The sequence below is a fragment of the Mesoplodon densirostris genome, chromosome 1 (genome assembly GCF_025265405.1).
Source record: "Mesoplodon densirostris isolate mMesDen1 chromosome 1, mMesDen1 primary haplotype, whole genome shotgun sequence".
NCBI lineage: Eukaryota > Metazoa > Chordata > Mammalia > Artiodactyla > Ziphiidae > Mesoplodon > Mesoplodon densirostris.
The window spans coordinates 235894265-235917085 of record NC_082661.1 but is presented as its reverse complement, the minus strand read 5'-3'; the positions used below and the strand labels follow the sequence as shown (position 1 = coordinate 235917085).

General features: G+C 44.7%; 1 protein-coding gene across 5 annotated transcripts in view; it reads right to left on the bottom strand.

The window, feature by feature from the left end:
• TRIM2 (tripartite motif containing 2) overlaps positions 1–22821 on the bottom strand; it is a 121368-nt gene that overhangs the window by 65763 nt on the left and 32784 nt on the right. Inside the window, exon 1 of one of the 5 annotated variants that reach the window (XM_060116513.1) lies at positions 1330–1536. The exons of the other annotated variants lie outside the window; for them this stretch is intronic. Coding sequence (XP_059972496.1) covers positions 1330–1332 — 3 coding nt within the window. The 5' untranslated portion in view covers positions 1333–1536. Of the gene's footprint in view, positions 1–1329; positions 1537–22821 lie in introns of those variants that run through there. 5 annotated transcript variants of the gene reach the window in all.

Sequence of the window (22821 nt, the reverse complement as noted above, 5' to 3'; positions counted from 1 at the left end):
AAAGCATCTGCTCGAAAATACTGAAAGACACCAGAAAATAGGTTCACAGTAGGCAGGAGTGAATCCTAATACTTAAGAGATCGATTCAAGCAACTGGGCAAACAAGTGGCTCTCCTTACATATTCTAATTAAAATAAAACCAAGAACAAAAAACCTCTAACAATTTATTCACGAGGAATAAAACTACTGTAAAATGATCTGAGCCAAAGAACCGAATAATTTTTTAAATGCCTCATTCTGAATTGAGATCTGTTCCTTAAAGCTGCGACACTGAAACCATCGTTTAAGACAGAAATATCATTTTACCTTGATGTTCAGAAATCTACTAATTAACATTCAAGTTTTAGTTTAAAATAAATAGCCTTCCTGCTTGCTCTCCTATCCCGCCCCCCACCCCACCAAGTAAGGAATAATGACAGACAGGGTGGGGCATCATTGTTTCTGCAAAGATGATACAAAATGAGACCCACTGTTTCAGGAAGCAAACCTAAGGTCCAACCCAAGTTTTTTTTTTTTTTTCTTTTTTATCTCCCTTCTGTGTAATGCTACCATTGAACTCCACCCAGATTTGAGCCTATTTCAAAGGCAGGGAAAAAAATGCCAGAAAAGACCCCAAATGATCTCCTGCATATTTTCCAATTATCAATGGCATTCAGAATTCAGAGGGTCGAGGCATGCATTATGAATGAATGGGTTTCCAATGGTAACTGGGAACTGTGGCACTCAACCCCAGGGTTCTCTAACAGAGGACACAGTGGGGGAAGGGTCGAATCACAGTCTCCTCCACCCTGGGGTACCAAGGAAGGAATCCTGCAAATGAAACACTTCATCCCCATCTTTGTACCCAGCAGAGAGATGCCTGGGGAAAACAAATCTTATATTTAAAATAGACCGACATACACATTAAAATAAAGATGAGTAAAAATAAAGATCTAGTCAGATCACATTAGAAAAGTGATAAGAAAAATCCTGCATGACTTTCCCCCTATTCTTGTTAATTTGATGCTTTTGTTTAAGCAGAGTGGGGGTCTCCCTCTGTCTTATAGTTACACAGCATACAGCATCACCATGAGAGAGAAGGGGTGGGGGTCTCGGGGAGCCAGAACAGAGACAGCAGAAGAAATTAGTTATTCGCCTGGCATAAGACTCAGCAATCCGAACATTGAGGACCTACCCATTTCTGCAGACAGACTGATTAACGAGGCAAAGAATTCAATCCTCCCCGGCCTGGCGTTGCAGCCCCGCGACAATCCACAAGATCAATGCACGTTTCTGCTAACATCTCAAGTTTGGAAACACCATGCAAAGAGACTGGTTAAAATTCCCTACCATGCAGTGCAGCCATCATCAGAAGCCCAGCATATCTTCTGCTCTATGGAGTGATGTGCCAGCTCATGAACAGAAGAGAGGAAGAGAAAAATGGAGGAAATAAGAGGAGGCTCAGGAAAGTCGGCAGGAATGTTTCTGGGTCGTTAACAAGTAGGAGACCCCTTTCGGTATCCAAACCAATCAATCTTTATCTTACAGGACATCTTTTTCTCACTCAGCGTCTGTTGAAAAGACTGCAGCAGACCAAGCAAGGGATTATGGGATAGGCATGCAGCAGCTAGCTGCAATGAGATTCGTGGGTGGCTTGCTTTCCCCTCTGAGTCAGCAGTCAGCTGTTTCCACGTTCTGGTGCTGGGCCGCTGGGGTCCATCACCAGAATGTGGCTGCACGGTTACCAGGGGGAGGGCTGCCCCTGCACATCTCCCGCGCCACGCAGCCGGGACAGGCGCTGGGTTACAAATCGTAGAGGGTGTGCTCTTAAGTAAGCAAAAGGGGATGCAGTGGGATCCCAGATCCCAGAAAGAAAACTAGGCACACGGGACCTCAGTATGAAAATTTCAAATTTAGAGGAGTGTTTTGGGTGAGTGTGAGCACACACTCACTTTCTTTAGTAAGGAAAAAAAAAGGAGCTATTTCCTTAGACTTTTTAAGTAGCTTGAAACACCAATGCGAAGTTTTAAAAATGCAAAGCAGCCCAGTTCAACAAGCCTCTACTACTCTTGATATTTACCCAGAAAAGGGTCTATAAAATACAGTTCCTCAAAGTCAGATAATGCAAATGACATTTCTCCGCTTTTTGTGGTTCTAGTCGTTTACAGAAAAATCATATAAATCAACATTTACTTGATTCAGGGAGTGAACAGAACCTTTTGTTTTCCTGATGATGCAAAAGTTTTCAGTTTAAAGGTTGAGAACCTTGTCAAACTTGACAGATTGACATAACCCCTATAAGGTCATTCAACTGATTTTGAAAAGCTTTGAATAACATAAAAATGACCGGAAAGAATATTACAAATAAAACTTTAGAATTAAAAAATCTTACCTACCAGAATGGAAGTCATAATCATTCCCTTTTCTACAGCAATGGAGGTAGGGAAACCGATTGCATTCTATTCCTTGGTTAGTTACTAGCTTAAAAGTAGACACTAATCATTTTCTGTAAATAATTAAGACTGAATTTGCATATTTGATGACATTAATATGCATCACACTCTTTCCATGTAGTCAGGCGTTGCAGCGAGCCCTGTGAAGGGGCGCCCAGCTCTGCAGAGGGGAGGGGGGTCACAGAGAATTCAGGGAAATGCAGATGTGCCAATTCTGGTACACTATTCCGGGTGGTACATAGTTCTCAAAAGCCCCCGTTAACACCCTGCTTTAGAAGTATTGTTTTGTTTTTAACAGCTTTATTAAATATAAGTCACAGGCTGTACAATTCATCCACTTAAAGTGTACAATTTCCATCATTAAAAAGTCACAAAGAATAAATGCTGGAGAGGGAGAAGAGAAAAAGGAACCCTCCTACACTGCTGGTGGGAATGTAAATTGGTGTAAGCCACTATGGAGAAGAGTATGGAGGTTCCTTAAAAAACTAAAAATAGAGCTACCATACGATCCAGCAATCCCTCTCCTGGGCATATATCTGGAGAAAACTCTAATTTGAAAAGATACGTGCACCCCAATGTTCATTACAGCACTATTCACAATAGCCAGGACATGGAAGCAACCTAAATGTCCATGGACAGAGGAATGGATAAAGAAGATGTGGTACATATGTATATAATGGAATATGACTCAGCCATAAAAAAGAATGAAATAATGCCATCTGCAGCAACATGGATGGACCTAGAGATGATCATATTAAGTGAAGTGAGAAAGACAAATATCATATGATATCACTTATATGTGGAATCTAAAAAAAATAATACAAATGAACTTATTTACAAAACAGAAAGAGACTCACAAACACAGAAAACAAACTTATGGTTATCAAAGGGAGAAGGCAGGGGGAGGGATAAATTAGGAGTGTGAGATTAGCAGATACAAACTTCCATATATAAAACAGGTGAACAACAAGGTCCTACTGCATAGTACAGGAACTATATTCATTATCTTGTAATAAAAAAACTGAAAAAGAATATAATTGAATCACTTTGCTGTACACCAGAAACTAACACAACATTGTTAATCAACTATACTTCAATTAAAAAAAAAAAAGCTGCACCCTTTAGCTATCACTCCTACCTTCCCATACCCCACAGTCCTAAACAACCACCAATCTACTTTCTATCTCTACAGACTTCCCTATTCTGGCCTGTAACATGAATGGGACCATATAATATGTGGTCCTAGGCATCTGGCCTATTCCACTTAGTGTAACATTTTCAAGGTTCATCCACATTGTAGCATGTGTCAGTACTTCATTCCTTTATATGATTGAGAAATATTCCCTTGTATAGATATAGCACATTTTGTTTATCCATCTGTCAGTTGATGGACATTTGGGTTGTTTCTACTTTTTGGCTATTACTAATAATGCTGCTATTGTGTTTGTGTGGACATGTGTTCTGTTCTAGAAATTTACAATTCAATTAGAACCAACTTTGGAAACTACAGGCAGGCAAACCCCACTGCATGTTACAATGTCCTCTTCCTGAGACAGGCCATCACAATGGTCCCTGACTTGCTAAGACCGGAGTCCCCTCTTCTTCTCATGTGTGTTTCTGATGAAATTTACTGACCACGATGAATCCAGTAGCCAAATTCTTCAAAAGTGGATCCTCTCCTAGGACGTTCCTCTCCCCTGACCTCTCTTCTTCTCTTCTTCCACTCAACCCAAACTCTGGGGCACACAACTGGACTGAGTCTCTGTTCTCACAAGATGGTAGAGAAATCCTTGGTCTTGTTGCTGGGCTTGTAGTCAGAGAAGGTTCACTCACTCTCTCAGTCATTCATGGCAGTGAACACTTACTGAACGTCCAGCATGTGCCAGGCGCTGAGTAGCCACTGAGGATACAGAGGATAGATGGTTTCTCAGCCCCCAGGAAGGTCACAGTCTAGTGTGGGAGACGGATTAGTAATCAGGCAACTGCAACTGCGAGTGGTAGGTGCCTTGACTGGTGGCCGTGGCTGTTGGTATAGAAGGGCTCAGTTGCTTTCTGAGTTGTAGTCTGTTTGTATTGAGACCTTATGCAGCCAGAGTGCGAGGCCATAAGAGCAGAGAAGAGCCCAAGATCCTTGGGATTGAGTCTGCTGCACACCTTACTGACTTCTTGGAGCCGTCTTGCCCCTCCCCAGGGTTTCCCTTCAGTTGAATGGATATTAGAGAGCTAACCGTCATCAGCCAGTTTGACTGCGATGTACACTCGGGAAGTGTACAGACAGTGCATATGCGTAAGAACAGGACAGGTGCTAACTGAAGTGGGTTTGGCAGGATCCTGAGAGATACAGAGCCCTGAAATTTATTGACCATGTATTATGTGCCAGGTTCAATTCAAAGCCCTTTAATATACCATCTATCTATCCCTAGTCAAGGACGTTTCCCGTACAAAGTAAACTCCTTAGAATGGCATATAAGGCCACTTATGATCTGGCCTCTACTTTCCTCATTCTTTTCTTCCCCAATCATACTCTGGTTCCTAAGTCATGCCACTGTTCATTTTTTAGCAGTCGCTCTCAACCAGGGAAGGGCACCAGTCTCCCTGATGCAGCGGTGACGTATGCATTTGTAAATGGGAAGGAGCATTTTTTTTTTTTTTTGCGGTACGTGGGCCTCTCACTGTTGTGGCCTCTCCCATTGCGGAGCACAGGCTCCGCACACGCAGGCTCAGTGGCCATGGCTCACGGGCCCAGCTGCTCCGCGGCATGTGGGATCTTCCCGGACCGGGGCACGAACCCGTGTCCCCTGCATAGGCAGGCGGACTCTCAACCATTGCGCCACCAGGGAAGCCCCGGAAGGAGCATTTTTGACTGTCATACTGATTGTGTGTTTGGGGGTGGGGGGGTGGGGAGGTACTGTGACATTTCGTGTCTGAGGGCAGGGATGCCTGCCATCCTCCAATGCATGGGAGGGTCTCATACAAGTATCTTTGTCCCCTCAAATTGCTGATAGCACCCCTTTTAGGAACACTATTCTCTAGGTTCACACGCCACTTGTTCTGAGAGGAATGCTCGTCCTCTCCTGACTCCTTCACCTGGTTAACTCCTTCAAATCCTCCAGAACTCAGCAAAGACACCTGCTCCCTAGGGAGGATTCTCTGCGACTCCTCCAATCCCAGACCCTCCCACCCCCGTCTGGATTGGGTATCAACCCCATGTGCTCCATAGCATTCTTTGCTGAAAATTACTGACAGCTCCATCTTTTACCTCTAACTCCCCAGCCCCTATGCAGTGCCTGTCACATAATAGGTGCCCAATAAGTAGATGCAGAATGATGGAAGTCCTTCTATTGATACAAATGGATGAGTGACATAACATGATGTAAAGGTAAACGCTCATCTCAGAATTAGAAAATAGTTGGATCAGAGACCATTAGGGAAAGGCAATTCTTCATATCTGATTGCTGGTTTAGAATTTAGAAACCCCCTTCATAATATAAAGCAAAGCAAACCCAGAGACCGAGTGTAAAAGGGAAGAACAAATCTGAGTCCACATTAGCTCTTTTTTCTTTTACTTTAACCTCTGTATTCTATCGCTTTTGCTACAAGTTAAGAATGTTGCCTATAGTCTGAAGTATGCCGGACAGTGCATTCTCAAGGCTCTGACCGTTAAAGGTATAACACTTTTCCATTCATATAGAGATAAAAAGAGTTGCAGAACAGAGCATAATGTCTTGTTGGAGGTTTACAGGAACATTGTGATTGGACCTACGTGGACAGCTGCAAGAACAAAGGGTTCTGGCATCAAGAGGTTTGCTGCAACCAAGCACACCCCCTCCCCTTTTAGTATAAAAGATGACTGAATTCTAACTCGGGGAAGATGGTTCTTTGGCACACTAGTCCACCATCTTCTTGGCCTGCTGTCTTTCCAGACAAAGTCACTATTCCTTGCCTCAACAACTCGTCTCGATTTACTGGCCTGTCATGCGGCCAGCAGAACAAGCTTGGACTTGGTAACAAGAGCAGACTTATTATTATTTTAGTGGAAACTGAAGTTCAGAAAGTTTACAGGACCAGCCCAGAGTGGAAGAGCCATTAAGCAGTAGAGGTGAATTAGAGTTCAGACTCTGTGACTGGTATAGTTCTGCTTTCAGTGTGCACAAGGATGGGCAAAAGCTGAGACAGTTATCAGGCAATTCCGCAGTGGAAAAAAGCCAGCTGATTAGAGAGGTGATGTGTTTCAGTGAGAGAGAAATACAGTCAACTAGGAGGAGGCAGCCTGAAATCAGGGGCCTATAAAGTCTGCCCAATGCAATCATCATTTAGTTTAGTTTTTTTCTTTTTTTTTTTTAATCTTTGCTTGCAAAAGCTTTTATGAAAATTGTTGCCAAATAGTCTTCTGAAAGAAGATGGTAAGGAAAAATTATTTCCTGCCTTCAGTTCAGGCTTGAGTGAGTGGAGAAGAGATATTGTTAGGATGGATTCCACAGGTCAGCACCCCACGCGGGACCCCTCAGAACCAGGCTCTTCCAGCCAGTCCAGACTCTTTGCAACCAGTTTGAGGGAGTGGTTTGGCTTGGACCCCAAGAGGCTCCTTCCTCTCTATTGGTAGAGGCTGCAGAGACCCTCCCCCAACACTGGGAGTTAGGGGCCATTCTTTAGTGGCCATGGGGAGGTCCTAGACCAAACAGGACTGTTTGAAAATAATGGTGATGAAGCAGAACGGATCTTCCCTTTAAAAATGTCCTTAAGAAGAGAGATGGTCCAAGTTGGCCTTAACTTAGCCGGGTCCTGCGGATAGAAATAGAGTCAGCTCACCCAGTTACAGCCCAGGAACTCACACCAGAACTGGTCTTGGGATTACCATGCAATGTGGGGGAGGGGGTGGGGATTACCATTTAATGTTATATATTTCACAAATAATTATGTACCAGGTGGTATACTAGGCACTGATAACACAAAAATAAGTAAGACATGAGCAGAACCTCTCAAAATCACTCCTGGGGACAGAGTGTTCTGCCTCCAAGTCACAGGCAAGTTGACTAGGCCTCAGGAGTGAGGACAGGCCTTCCCAGACAGGCAGAGTGTTTGCAGAAATGGTGACCCAGATCAAGCACCCTGATTCCCTGCCCAGTATCTTAGCATCCCCTCCAGATGTCTGTGCATTTCTAGGGGGTGCTGCTTAATACTGATGACATAATCCAGGCAGGGTCTGCCCAGCACAGAAGAGAGGGAGACCCATCATTTTCCTTGATCTAGGCCATATCCTTTTATTATAACCTCTGAGTTCATTTTACCTTTCTTGGCACTTTTGTCATTTTGAATCATATTGAACAGATAATTAAAAGTCACGTCTAGGGGCTTCCCTGGTGGCGCAGTGGTTGAGAATCTGCCTGCCAATGCAGGGGACACAGGTTCGAGCCCTGGTCTGGGAGGATCCCACATGCTGCGGAGCAACTAGGCCCGTGAGCCACAACGACTGAGCCTGCGCGTCTGGAGCCTGTGCTACTCAAGAAGAGAGACCGCGATAGTGAGAGGCCCGCGCACCGCGATGAGGAGTGACACCCCGCTCGCCGCAACTAGAGAAAGCCCTCGCACAGAAACGAAGACCCAACACAGCCAAAAATAAATAAATAAATATTTTTTAAAAAAAATCATGTCTAATAACTCTATCAAAAAAGGAACTCCAAATTGGTCTGGTATAATTTATTCATACGGAACGTAGGATGCTTTCTTTTCTACGTGCTTGTAAACCATCCCATTAACACTCCCCTATAAAATTACACTTGATAGAGCTCCTTAGCCTACAATTTGTGGGTTTGATCTTTGTAAATAAAAAGTATATTTGCCCACCTCCAGTCTTTAAGAAACTCACCTTTTCCCTAAGATCTCATAAAAATCAGGAGCTGTGATTGGGCAATCTTGGCTATGTATTATTTAAAAACACCTAGAATGTCATTTACTGAAGCCAGGGGATTTAAAATTTATTTAAGGCAACTGAATTTTCTATTTTTACCTACTGTATTTGTTTCCTAGGCCTGCTGTAACAAAATACCACAGACTGGCATGACTTATAACAGCAGAAATTTATTTTCTCACACTTCTGGAGGCTAGAAGTATAAAAATCAAGGTATCAGCAGGGTCAAGTTCCCTCCAAAGACTCTAGGTGAGGATCCTTTCCTGTCTCTTTCAGCATCTGATGGCCCCAGGCACTCCTTGGCTTGCAGGCACATCACTCCAATCTACTTTTGCTGTTACACGGCTATCTTCTCCCTGTACATATCTATGTCTTCACATGGAGCTCCCGTACCTGTATCTCTGTTTTTTCTTCTTACAAGGACGTCTGTCATATTGGATTACGGCCCACCGTTATAGAGTGCGACCTCATCCTGATTATATCTGAACAGACCCTATTTCCAAAAAAGGTCACATTCATAGGTACTGGGGTTTGGGACTTTAACATATCTTTTGGAGGGACGTAATTCAACCCATAACTCCTACTGTGGGTAAAAGGCTAACATGAGGCCTGGGCTGACACAGGTCCACCTGAAAATGACCTGGCTTTCCCACAGCACTGTTCTCTCAAAAATAGAGTTGAGATAAATGGAGAATGTTATATCTGCCTTGTTTCTGATGTGCATTAGTGGAGCTGTGAGGTGGCTGCATAACTAGGATGGCATAAAAGCTTGGTGGGAAAAAGGGACTACGACTTGTGTGTGTCAAGGTGAGTGCCACACACCTTGGCTCTCATCCCTGGTACATACCCCAAGTGGGTGAGAAGCAAAGAAGCTGCTGGGCCTCCCGATGAGATGAAGGTGCTGTATCTCCTGCTTTGCCTCCTTTGCCAGTGCTTACTAACCATATTATTAAATTAAAGCCTCTTTGTGTCTTGTGAGTCTGACTGGCAGCTTGAACCCACAGCTGTACTGCTGGCCTCTCCTGGTCCGAGTTCCTTCTTAGTAGCCCCCTGAAGCCCCTTCTCAGCTTCAAGATGTCCTATGCACAGAAGACTCAAGCAAAACACAAGGCTCTGCCATTCGACATACATCAGACACCCCAGCAGCATACTTCCTCTCCCTTATTCTTTGTCTTGGTCTGACTATGACAAAAATAACAAGTAAAAGCAAGCAAACTAAGTGCTCTTTTGTTTTGCCTTCTTTGGGCCTGGCTAATTTTAAGCTGACTGTCCTTAGTATACCTGGAAGATAACCTCCCAGTCCTAACTCTGGATCCCTAGTTACACCGATGTCCACACTGATGAGCACATCAGGACCCAGTGTTGTTTTTCTCTTCATCAGTTTCGTGATTACACTTTTCATTTGGACAATTAAATTCAAGTCAGTGCCAAGTTCCTGCTTGCCTCAGCGGTTTACCTTGTTTAAACTAATCACTGCAGGGGCTCTGACTACCAGGTTGAGATTTAGAGTCAGGGATCCTAGGTAGCAAATTTCCCTCGGTGACTGCCCTGCCAAATGCCCTGCCAAAGCTGAGGCCGCAGAGGCCAAGCCCAGACCTGAGCTGGACGGGGCCGGCAGAGCCCCGACCGGCAGGCGCCGGGAGCCGGGGGCCGGGAGCCGGGAGCCGGGGGTGGCTGATGTGGGTGCGCCGCTGATGATGCCTTACTGGACGCTGACTTCCTCTCTTCCCCATGTTCCTTCCTCTCTGTCCCATAAAAGGGATTATTTTTTAACCAACATGTAGTTGAGACAGAACCTTACAAAAGTTCGTGTCTGTTGACCAAGTAATTCCGCTTCTCGAACTCTATTCTAAAGGAATAATCACAGATACCGGCCGCTCTCCCACAGCCCGGGCTCCCCAGGCCAGGCGGAGCCCGGACAACATTCACCGGTCCCCACACCACCGCGTGGTGGTTTCTGTGGCAACAGGCTCCTCCCCAAGAGGCCTTCTGCATAGAGGCGTCCGCGGCTCAGCGTATATTTTAAATCTCCTTCCGCCGCCCCCCCCACCCCCCGAGGTTTCCTTTCCTAACCTTATTTCTTCCCGGGAGACAGGACGACTCTATAAAATAACTGATTCAAGTGGTGGCGATGGCAGCGGCGCCGGGGTGGGGGTGGGGGGGTGCGGTGGGGAGTCAGGCCTTTTACTGCGGCGACAGAGTTCCAAGGATCGCCCAGGCCTGCCCCCTACCGAAATGTGGGCGCGCCAACTGCGGCCCTCTGCCTTCCCCAGGACTGCGGCGCTCCTACCTTTCTCCCGGCTGGGTTCCGCATCTGAGCTAACGTGACCAAGGTGCCACGCAGTCAAGGGGGGACCTTCTCCCGTTAACAGGCCTGAGAGTTTCTAGAGCTCTGTGCTCTAACGCGAAGGGTGGTACTACCGGAGGAGGCTGGGCACCTTGGCAGGGGGAATAATCACCCGCAGGAGGCTGCCTCCCCCATACCTGTAATCAGGAGAGAGTATTTTCCTAAGCAGCGAATGCGGCACACGCCACACTGGTCACCTATATTAGCATCATACTGCGAATGTCAGCGTGAAGCTGTAATTCAGGCACAGGCTCTGGAGACACATCTGCATTGGCTCTGCAAGCAGGCTGCTCCTTGCCTCTGTAGGCTCATCTGTGAGCTGTCACCTCATAAGGCTGTCGTGATGATTAAATGGTATAGCGTGCAAGGGTCTTAGCACCTTGCTCAATGCACAGCCGAGTCTCAAGTAACTATGACCAGGGCAGTGGTGGAGAGTATGGGCCTAGGGCCAGGGTGGGTTTGAGTCCTGACTCTGCCAAATATGACTTTGAGCAAGTAATTTAACCTCTCTCTGTGCCTCAATTTCCTCCTCCGCATAATGGGGACAATAACCTAGTTCATTGGGTTATTGTGAGAATTAAATGGTTTAGTCTATGAAGAGAACCTACCCCAGCTCCTGACACGCAGCAGTCAGTTCATGTGTTAGTAGAGCAGTGGTACGAGCAGTATCACCTCTATCAGATTTGAGTTCCTTTAGGAATGACTAATGAGCCCCTTTTGTATTCCTAGAGGCTGGCTTGTGTAGGGATTCAAATAACATTTATTTGAATGAATGAATAGACTAATAATACACTACTCCCCATTAAATTCTTTTCTTATGCCAACTAAAATAAATCAAGAAATGAGAGTGGGCAGAATCATGCAAAATCAGAAACAATGTATCTATCTACTTTTATCATCCCGGAAGGACAGGCTTCCCTTGGCCTCGGCCCCTTAGCACTGCTTGCTGTCTCCCAGCTGTCTTTGACACAGTTGAGGAAGAGGCTGGGGTGCTACTTTGTTGCCCTGGGTGAGCTCTCACACTAACTCCCAATCGCAGGTCAGCCCCAGGAAGGAAGAGGTCTCTGCTCCAGCTCCCCTGCCCCTCGTTCTTGTGACAAACAGCCCTGGTACTTTCTGCTGGTCAGCAGCCAGTGGAAATGAGTCCTCATCAGCCAGTTTCTCGCTTTGAGAGTCAGCAGCCTTCTTGGAAAGATAAGAAGAGGGAGGATTCCTTCTGGCACCTTTCCAAAGTTTTTCCCTTTGATGAAAGTCATCCTCTCTAAATGTAAGAACGGGAGGCCTCGCTTTCATGTCCTCCTCTGAATGGACTTGCTCTAGGTACCGACGGGCCCAGCTCTCTTCTCTCCCTCAGCAGTTGGCAATGTGTCTGGGCTGGATGCCAGGAAGCCACGGTGCCACCAGAGGCGAGGGGATCAGGGGCAGGAGAATGGGAGTAGTTAGGCCGCAGCAGAGGGGTGTGCACACCAGTCCCGTCGGGCCTGCCCAGCCCAGGGCGTCCTGTGAGATCTGGTACCAGGTGAGCCACCTTGGTGCCAGGCAGAGCCATCCGTGGCCTGAGGGCCAGTGCCGGCGGCGTCCCGACTCTTCCTTGATAATGGCTTTCCTCTTCCTGTGTCTCTTCCCCTCTTCTCCTGCCCTCTCCCTCCTCCCCACCCACTTCCTTCATTCAACCAGCTTTTAATGTCCTTCTACTATGCGCTGGGCACTGCGCGGGGGTCCACATTCAGTCACCACCCTTAAGGGACGTGTGCACTCTCATGAGAGACAAACATAAAGTCTCAAGTAAACATAAATTAAACTAATAAAAATAAATTTGATCTCAGACAATTTTTATCTGTGGCCTCCACCTCAGACCCAGCGAGGATGCTCACGGGTGTCACTCCAGCCGACTGGGATGGCGTTCTCTGGTGGATGATATCCCGGACTCTGGAATCAGAGAGATGTGCATGCAAATCCAGCCCTGACGCTGACCAGAAGTGTGATTTGGGGGAAATTACACAACCTCTCTGACCCTCCTTTTCCTCCTCTGTAAAATGGCAATAAAAGGGTTGTTATGAGGATAAAATAAGCTAATGCCTGAAAGACACTGAGCACAGTGCCTGGCACCCAGTAAGACTCAAAAGACATCAACTGTGGTGGTGGTTTTAATTACTCAAGCCTGGGGGTCAGCAAGCTTTATCGGTAAACATTTTAGACTTTGTGGGCCTGTTAACACAGTACCTGTTAGAACTACTCAACCCTATTGTCACAGAGTGAAATCAGCCATAGACAATACGTTAAGGAGTGTAGCTGTGCACCAACAAAAGTCCATTTATAAACACTGGTTGTGAAATTTCATATAAATTTCATAGGCACAGAAAATTATTTTTCTTTTGACTTTTTCCCCACACACTTAAAAATGTAAAAACCATTCTTAACTCACAGGCTGTACAAAAACAGGCAGCGGGCTGGATTTGGTCCACAGGCTATAGTTTGCCTACCCCTGATCAAGCCTAATGCAAGGGCTGGCACTGCCTTTCATGGATTTTGCCTCAAAGGGAAATCCAGTTGGTGGGTCCATAATACCCTAATTCAGTGTCTACTTCAAGCCTGACAAACTTTAACAAGTGTACAGACCAACCCAAGGACAGCAAAAATCTCATAAAAGAAAAACAATACCTACAATTTACATGTGTCCAAGATAAGAAATAGAAAAGAAAATCCGTTCCATAGATGTACAATTGCCCTGTGTTTTGTAGACAAAGGCAAGCTGTTTCCACAGGTGCAAGAATTAGCAATGTGTGTACTGCACTTCTCAGGGCTGTGTACAGAGACACCCAGCTGTAGGAAACGTCACAGAGAGTCACAACACCCCTAAGGTTTATACAAAGGGAGTGAAAGAAAACAGAATGTGTGGCGAGTGAAGAAGCCTGGGGAAAATGAGGGTGGGCAAGAGACACCTGCAAGAAAACAGGCCAAGTCCCACCCCCCGTGGAAATCAAATTGCAGATGATTGTTTATACAACAGTTAGGGACCCCAAGTAATGCCACATAATTTCTAAGATGATTGTTTATACAACAGTTAGGGACCCCAAGTAATGCCACGTAATTTCTAATTCCCGCCTCTCCTTGCCTCCTCCCAAACTTCCTCAGTATCTGCAGATGGAAACAGGACTTTGTGCTTCACTTTCCACTGCAACCTAAGAAGGTTTTCATTCTCTAATTCATATCAAATTCCTCTCAGGCCAGACATTCTTTCTCTAATGCTATAAAAAGGCCATATTCTAGATACACTGCAATTAATAACTAAACTTGTTTCCCTTGACCCAGAGGAAATGCAAAGACTTTCTTATAAAGCCATTCCAGGAAACAAATCGGTTCTTGTACATCTTTTAAAAACTATACACACTACTATATATATAAAGTAGAACCAACAAGGACCTACTGTATAGCACAGGGAACTATACTCAATATTTTGTAATAACCTGTAAGGGAAAAGAATCTGAAAAAAAAATAGATAGATATGTATGTATAACTGAATCACTTTGCTGTACACCTGAAACTAACACAACATTGTAAATCAACTATACTTCAATAAAAAATAAATTTAAACAAAACAAAACTGTGTTATCCATGTCCTGCTCTCATTAATTGCCTGAAGAACCTGCTAATCCTGCCTGACTGAACTGTCGAGTAGCCCTCAAGGTCGGACGTCATAATAATGTCCTCTAGCTTGGCGGGGACTCTCCCCAGGAGAAGCACAGCTCAGTCACGGACATATATATAGTTCAAGTCATCAATAACCTGCTGGCTCCCTGCTGAACTGCCTCTCTGTTTTAACTGCTACCTAATGTGGAAAGAAAGCAAGGCTTCTTTAGAAAGGAAAAAGTGAGGAGCTGGGATCTAGGAAGGAACCTTGGCCAGGATTTACCTTGGCAGGGAGGGAGCGCCCAATCCTCCCTCCCTGCCCATCCAGAAGCACAAGTCCGAGGTCAAAGAACCTGGCATTTTATCTTTCCCCTACCACGTGGCGTGGCACTGGTACTCTCTAAAGGGATACAAGCCACCCCTCTGTCATATGGATCTTCAGTCTCAGACCTTGTCATATGGATCAAGGGCATAAACTCCGTCACTTTCTAGTCCCACTGGGGGCCCAGTGCACCACCCCAGCTCCTGGCCTGAATCCTGATCCACATCCCATCTTGCCCCAGCAGAGCCTCTCCACCGGTGACTGGAAGCAGGAAGGCACAAGGCTCTCATCCTTTCAAAGACTCAGTAGTATTTAAAGTTGGACAAGACAGAGAGATGATACAGTCCCATGGTTTTAGAGCCGCAAAATACTTTCTCTAAAGACCTGATCCTGATCCTGGGGGCCCTGCCAACTTGCCTGCCTCTCACTTTGCTGGGCCTGACGCATCTCTTCAGAATACCTGGAGCTCTTGTGGCCTCTGTGGCCAATCTAGTCCAGATCACCAGTGTATAGACAATGAAACAGGCCTGGTGAGGTGACGTAACTCCCCTGATGCCGTACAACTAGCTAGTGGCAAAGCGTGACCCTGAGTGCACTCACTCCTCTCTCCATTTGGCCCCGCCCTCTGTGTACAGGCAGACCTGGGGAGCCGTCTTTGCAGGCTGCCTGGGTTTCATTATGATTCCATTAGTTCTCTGGAGACTGTTCCCCAACAGAAACGACTGGAAATACAAACACAGGTGTATGTCTTGTCAAGTGAAAACAGAAAACTATATTGAGGAATAACCAACAGCTCTCATACTACAGCTGGTCTGCTTGAAGAGTTAAAGGTTCAGAGTTTATGAATACGCAAACCTTGCAGCCAAACAGCAGGAGTTCCCAAGATAGCAGAGAAACAGGAACCCGCCACAGAGGATGAGAGTACTAAAAGGTTAAAATGCCGGCCATCCACTCAGCAAAGGGCAGGGAAAAAATAAACCATGACATCCTGTTAGAGCGGGATTCATAGAGAAGGCAGGCACCTGGGAATAGAAAGGAAAAAAAAGAAAAGATACAAGACATAATAGAGGATATTTACCAACTTTGCACAGTTAAGAAGCTGCATACCTTCAGAATGACCTTGACAATAAAAATCTGACACTAAAATAAACACGGAAGAGTGGAAGTTAAATCATTAGCTGTTGTATAGAGCGCATATGAAGCCTTTTCAGCAGTCAAATTTGAGAGTAGGGTAAAGTGATAAAAGCACACAGGTTTACTCAGAAGAGCGCGCTGTTGACATCAGATGGCCAGTGTGTTCTGGCCCGTCTCTTTTCTGTTCCCTGATGGGCCCCGGTAGACTTTCCATTCTATTTTTAAAAAGCTATTAACACGTGTTTGTTTGTCACGGGAAATGGAAACAGAAGAACCCAGTCTTAATTTAGACTTGCCCATAAAGCTGATTCATGATAAAAACAGGTTTTATTTCTATTTTTCTTTTTATTCTAACAGTCAGGGCTCTCCTAGCAGCATTCTGGGACCTTTCTCCAGCCTTCCTGTGCCCTCAGGCTCCTGCTCTTCCGTCCACTATTTCTGGCTTTTCAAGAACCAGCCAACCGGGGGCTTCCCTGGTGGCGCAGTGGTTGAGAGTCCGCCTGCCGATGCAGGGGACACGGGTTCGTGCCCAGGTCCGGGAAGATCCCACATGCCGTGGAGCGGCTGGGCCCGTGAGCCATGGCCGCTGGGCTTGCGCGTCCGGAGCCTGTGCCGTGCAACGGGAGAGGCCACAACAGTGAGAGGCCAGCGTACCGCAAAACAAAACAAAACCCAGTCAACCGGGAATTCCCTGGCCGTCCAGTCATTAGGACTCCGTGCTTCCACTGCCCGGGTTCGATCCCCGGTCAGGGAACTAAGATTCTGCAAGCCGCGTGGTGTAGACAAAAAAAAAAAAAAGGACCAGTCAACCCATTACCTCAAGTCCACTGAGATCTCAAGTCCAGAGAAAGAGGCTGCCTCTCGTAAGTAAGTGGCAAAATGACTGTGTCTGCACGAGGGAGGACTCTCTGTGCCTACCGTCGTCCCACTGCTCCCAGCCCCCCACCCCAGGTGCAAGGCTGGCTCTCTGCCCAAATGATGCCTCCTCCTTGAGGCCTCCCCTGGCCCTCTCATTGTAAGTGGGTGTCCGCCCCTTTGTTTTTTAGCACTTTACCCTGTTGGAATCCTGTATGACAATTGGGACCGCTTGTAATGACATATCTTTTTGCACGCTTGGTTAGAGCTGTCTTCCCCACCAACCTGTAAACCCCATGGGGACAGGGTCCTACCCCAAGGATGCCACAAGTGCACATGAAGTCCTGGCACGCGGCTTCCAATAGCGCACGAGGCAGACCCACCAAGAGTCGGCCTGCCTGCATGTTCCCCAGGCTGGACCAGCACGCCTAGGAGAACACAGTCTCACTGGCCAGATTCTCCTGTAAAACACCTCCAGAAATACTTGTTATGATTGAACCTCCACTAAAGATAACTTTGAGCTTTATTTGTAGAAGGGCTCTGCTAGGAAAATGGTGTAAGCAAGACGATCAGGACAGTGTAACCTGCTTAAGAGTTACATTCCAGGTAAAGGTGTTCGTACCACTTACTGAAAATGTTTTCATCCAGTAAAGGTATGCCTTATAACACACTTACATGGGTGCTGGATAAGTGTAAATCTTGGAAGTCAGAAAAATAAACAGGTTTTTCGATATTCTGTAACTCACTCTTGCTTTTTCATGTATTCTGAATTAGTGAGACCTCACACTATGTAGAGTCCTAGAAGCAACAGAGAAAAGGATACCTTTTACTCCCAGACTAAGTCCTTTCACAGTGGGTGAAGGTAGCCTATTAAAAGTTATTTGATATTCTTTTTTTTTTAAGTAAGAGAAAAATACTGCTTATGCAAATATGTTGTTTTGAAAGAGTAGTTCAAACTACAGTGTAAAACCTCTTCCTTCAAATAGGGAGCCTAAAACCATATTGGAAAGAAAACACTACCAAATAAGATGTGTCTCTTTATTTTTATTGCTTGGCCTTAAGTATCTGCCATCTCATTAAAGGGAAACCTTTCCAAAAATAGCCTCGCAATCCTTATGCACAGTCTGGCAGTAATAATCTTTTATATTTAATTCAAATAAGGAATTATGGATGTGATATTCAGCTTTTTTTTAGTGATCCTATCTGTCACTGCAGGAAGTTCAGATGTTCTCATGCACGGGCATTTTATGCTTCTCTAAAATTCTGCTTCTGATTAAGCCAAAGATGAACAAGGGAGATACTACCTGATTAACAGTCATGTTATTTGTTGAAGAGAAAAGAGGAAAGTGGAGAGGAGAAAAGGAGAGAGGACCAGGAGCAGGCCACTGATTCACGACATGCATTATCCCTTCCTGCCCTCCACTTTCACTCAACAATGATGTTACTGCTTTACCCGGCAGCACTTCTGCACAGAAGGGGAAGTCAAAGCAGTATGATGGTGATTCTTTGACGATTACAAATAAGGCGATAACTTTTTCTCTAGATCAGAAGGGACTAGAAAGAGAATAAGAAAACAGAAAGGCAAAAGAAAAAGAGAGCTGCCTATATGATAAAAATCTCCAGAACAATTCAATCAAAGCCAGAGTTACTTTCTGGGACTTCCCTGGTGGTCCACTGGGTAAGACTCCACACTCCCAATGCAGGAGGCTTGGGATCCATCCCTGGTCGGGGAACTTGATCCCGCATGCATACTGCAAGTGAGGAGTCTGCACACCACAACTAAAAGATCCCACAACTAAGACCTGGTGCAGCCAAAATAAATTAAAAAAATAAAATAAAAAAGCCACAGTTATTTTCTAACTGGGAGATTGAGCACTAATCTCACTATGAGGACGCCACCTTCATGACCTCATCTACCCCAATTACCTCCCAAAGGCCCCATCTACAAATGAATACCATCATATTGGAAGGTCACAGCTTCAGTATCTGAACTTTGGGGCAATCAAACATTCAGTCCATTACAGGAGTCTTTAGGTTTTGGTACAAGAGGGTCTGGACCTCTTTGGCCTCTGTGACCTCATATCCTGGTCGCCCCTGCGGTGACTAGAGCACTGAAACCACTCCAGGTCACTGTACACACTAAGATCCCACGACTGACCATGGGACACTTAAGCCCAGCCGCTGCAATGCACGTACTTGGGGCTGGAATTACTGCACTTATTGGCTCCAGGCTTGCCCTCCAACAAGTCTGCTATGAAGGATTTTAACTGCACCCATTCTAGGCCTCCAGAGAGTCCTGAGTTATTCCTCTCCCTGTGTCTTTTATACATGCTTTCCCTCTGCCTGGAATCCAATCCTTTTCTTCTCTTGCTAGAGATTCAATTGATACATCACCTCTATTCTGAAAACTGTCCCAATAGCCCTTTCACTCAGGCAAGGTATTCATCCCTCCTTGTATGTACTACTATTGCTGTACTTATCACCCTCTGCAGCAATTAATTGTTTTAAATGTCTGCCTCTCCTACTAGAGAGTGAGCTCCGGGCCCGGGCCTTACCTGTCTTTTTATCCCTGGATATAGCAGGGTCTAGATGTAAGTAAGTGCTCAGTAAATAACAGTCACTTATTCTATGAATATTACTTTTCCCTTACACACATTTTGGTTCATGGTATGTGAATGGCAAGGGAACTCACATTTATTTAGCACCTACTATGTACCAGGTTCTATGTTAAATACCCCATTTTATTCTTAAGACAAATTCGTAAGATAGGAATCATTGGTTTGAATAAAATGGAGACCAAAGAACCATCTTATTAGAAATAAGAGAAGAGTATTTATTCAAAACGTCTAGGGACCTACCTAATCTACTTTGGATTAATAATATTTCTGGAGCTTAGTTACCTTAACTCTAAAAGAGCAGTGATTGAAAATGGGGCTTTACAATCCCACTCCTAGGCATGTATCCAGACAAAACTATAATTCGAAAATATACATGCACCCCTATGTTCACTGCAGCACTATTTACAATAGCCAAGACACAGAAACAACCTAAATGTCCATTGACAGATAAATGGATAAAGAAGATATGGTATATATACATAATGTAATATTACTCAGCCATTAAAAAGAATGAAATAACTCCATCTGCAGCAACATGGATGAACCTAGAGATTATCATACTAAGTGAAGTAAGTCAGAAAGAGAAAGGCAAATACTATATGATATCACTTATATGTGAACTCTAAAATATGACGCAAACAGCATATCTATGAAACAGAAACAGACTCACAGATACAGAGAACAGACTTGTGGTTGTGAAGGGGTCAGGTGGGAGAGGGAAGGTTTGGGAATTCGGGATTAGCAGATACAAACTGTTATATACAGGATGGATAAACGACAAGGTCCTAGTATATAGCACAGGGAACTAACTATATTCAATATCCTGTGATAAGCCATAATGGAAAAGAATAGTAACAAGAATGTACACATATGTGTAACTGAATCACTTCGCTGTACAGCAGAAGTTAACACAATATTGTAAGTCAACTATACTTCAATAAAATTTTTTAAACAGTGCTTTAACAAGTACCATGTGTTATATGAATGATTGAAATTTAACATTTAGCATAGCCTGGACCTACCAAAACATGTAAATGACCAAGAACCACCCAACTTGGCACTGACAGTAAGAACACCTTGATGTTAGTGGAGCGGTCCACCATGGACCATGTTGCTGTTGCAACACCACCCACTAGTCCTCTGAAGCTGGTGGATGACAGCATCCCCACTCACATGGTTCCTCGGCACAAATGTTCTTCAATTATCACACTGGCATGATTTTAAAAACTGGATGAAAAAATTCTTTAAAAATAATGCCACTGTTTGGATACTTCTGGTGTTCAGATGCCAAGATAAATGACCTTTTATTGTTCTGATTTTGTGGTTTCCTAGGACTAACATCAAAAGCGCACAGAAGTCATGTTTTGGTCATCACCAATATACTCCACATGTCTCTCCTGTCAGAAAGGGCAGATGTGATATTTCACAACAGCGAACTCATTACCTTTACCTCCAGGGAATCTGCTTAGGTGTAAATTGTGAAATGTGTTATGCCACATGGCATGCCTTAATAATTTTGGAAGTTAGGAGCCGTCAAAACACATACACAACTGAGAACTGGCAAACTTTCCCTAAAAACTGCTGTGTTAATTGGGTTTGTCAACTTGTTCCTGAGTACGGTTTGGACTCAGACACACAAAAGCTACAGCCACCACCCCCTTAAGGCTCACAGTTACTCAGGGGTCAGATGAAAAGAGGGGCACAAGCACAAATAAAGGTCAGAAGGTCCAGCCGCCTGGGCCTCTGCTTAGAGGAAGGCAGTTCAGTTTCATGTATAAAGAAACTGAGCTTTAGACTCTCTGGACCCAGGACCAGCTCTGAAGGTCATTCCACGGCCCCCGCACCACCATGGCAGATGGCCCATCACACACCTCAAGCTTCGCACGACCAGGGAAGCTGCTGACCACAGAGGGATGGAGTTGGAGAACAAACTACCAATGGACCTTCTCGTCTTTGAAAAAAGAAATAAAATTAGGATTCAATGTTTGTAAGCCCATTCATAGCCTGTCCTGATCCTCCAGTTTTTTGCTTGATAATGTAGAGTATATACGTATATATATGCATATACAACGACCACCCACCAATGTGTATGTGTATTTACATCTTCACATTTCACATACTGTGACTCTTTGTTTTGTTAGTATGTACACTCCTAAGTCACTAAGAACCATAAACACTGGACTTGAAGGTATATTCATTCTAAAAGAAACCAAACCACTAATTAATCATTAATTCATCAAACATGCTTATTGATACCTGGTACAATGTGGTTACAACATGGTGCCAATGTACAGTTAAATGAATTATATTTAAGAATCAAAGGGCAAGGGTTAAACTCTAATCTCTCCTACCCCAACCCCCCAAAGTTAAAGCAGCAAGCATAAAGGAGAGCCAGATCTGGCTGATTTTCAGTTCTGTTCGTTTCCTTACTTATGAGAAACAACAAGTAACATGATGTTCCAGACGCTGGAAAGTTCACGTAGACGTTTAAGACACAATTCTAGGACTCAAAACACTTGCCGTCAAAATCAAATATGTAAATAAGTTGCTGGATAGAGGACAATCTTCTCCAGGAGAGAAGACCGTAGCAGATTGCAGACGGTGCAGAGGGGGATGGAGGAAAGTTACTTTTGTTCATTAACAAATGGATCAGAAAGGTCCTGGAATTGTCATATAGTAGCATTGAAGAGGGCTTCACAGGGTTTGTGGGGCCCACTCCACAGGGAGGGAAAACAGCCTGGTTTTCCATGGTTACGGTAGAGAAAAATAGAAAAGTCTGGAACACTAAATAGAAGCCATCTATGGGTAGTCCTAATTGCCAGTGTTAACTGCAAGAGTGCAGTGACCAGAGCAGTTTGAGAAGCACAGGGGAATGACAGAACTCTAAGAGAACTAATCTGCTTGCAATTAACAGAATGAATTTCCCAAAAGAGAGAAGGCAGGAACACCAGTCAGGAAGTAGTTACAGCAGTTTGCTCATCTATCCATTCATTCATCGAGGATACATTTATTGATCATGTAATATATTTTCGGGCATCTGCACGCACTGAGGGAGACTGAGGCACAGAGCCCTCAGGACTTAGAATCCAGGGAGAAAAAAGGTACCACAGTTCAGGAGGCAAGAACTCTGATGGAGCTGAGCACAGGGTGCCCTGGAAGGTGACCCTTGGGTTGAATCTTAAGGGTTAGGTAGGGGTTGGTCAAGGGAAGAAGAGTGGGAAGGGTAACTGGTCAGAAGGAACAGCTGGTACAAAAACACTGATCTTGGACAACCTGACACATTCCGGTCTGTGAGAGGCTCTGGTCCAGAAGGATGTGAACTGAAACTTTTATTATTTATTTAAAATAATTATATTAAATAAACTAACAATCACAGCCATTTATTCATTAGGTACTTAGTATGTGCCAGGCACTATTCTTTACACTGTTAATTTAATCCTCACAACTCTATGAGGTAGACATTTCTATTCCCATTTTACAGATGCACAAACTGACTTCAAGTGCCTCAGAAATTTGCTTCTCAGAATCACACAGCTATTGGGATTAACATATACACACTACTATATGTAAAACAT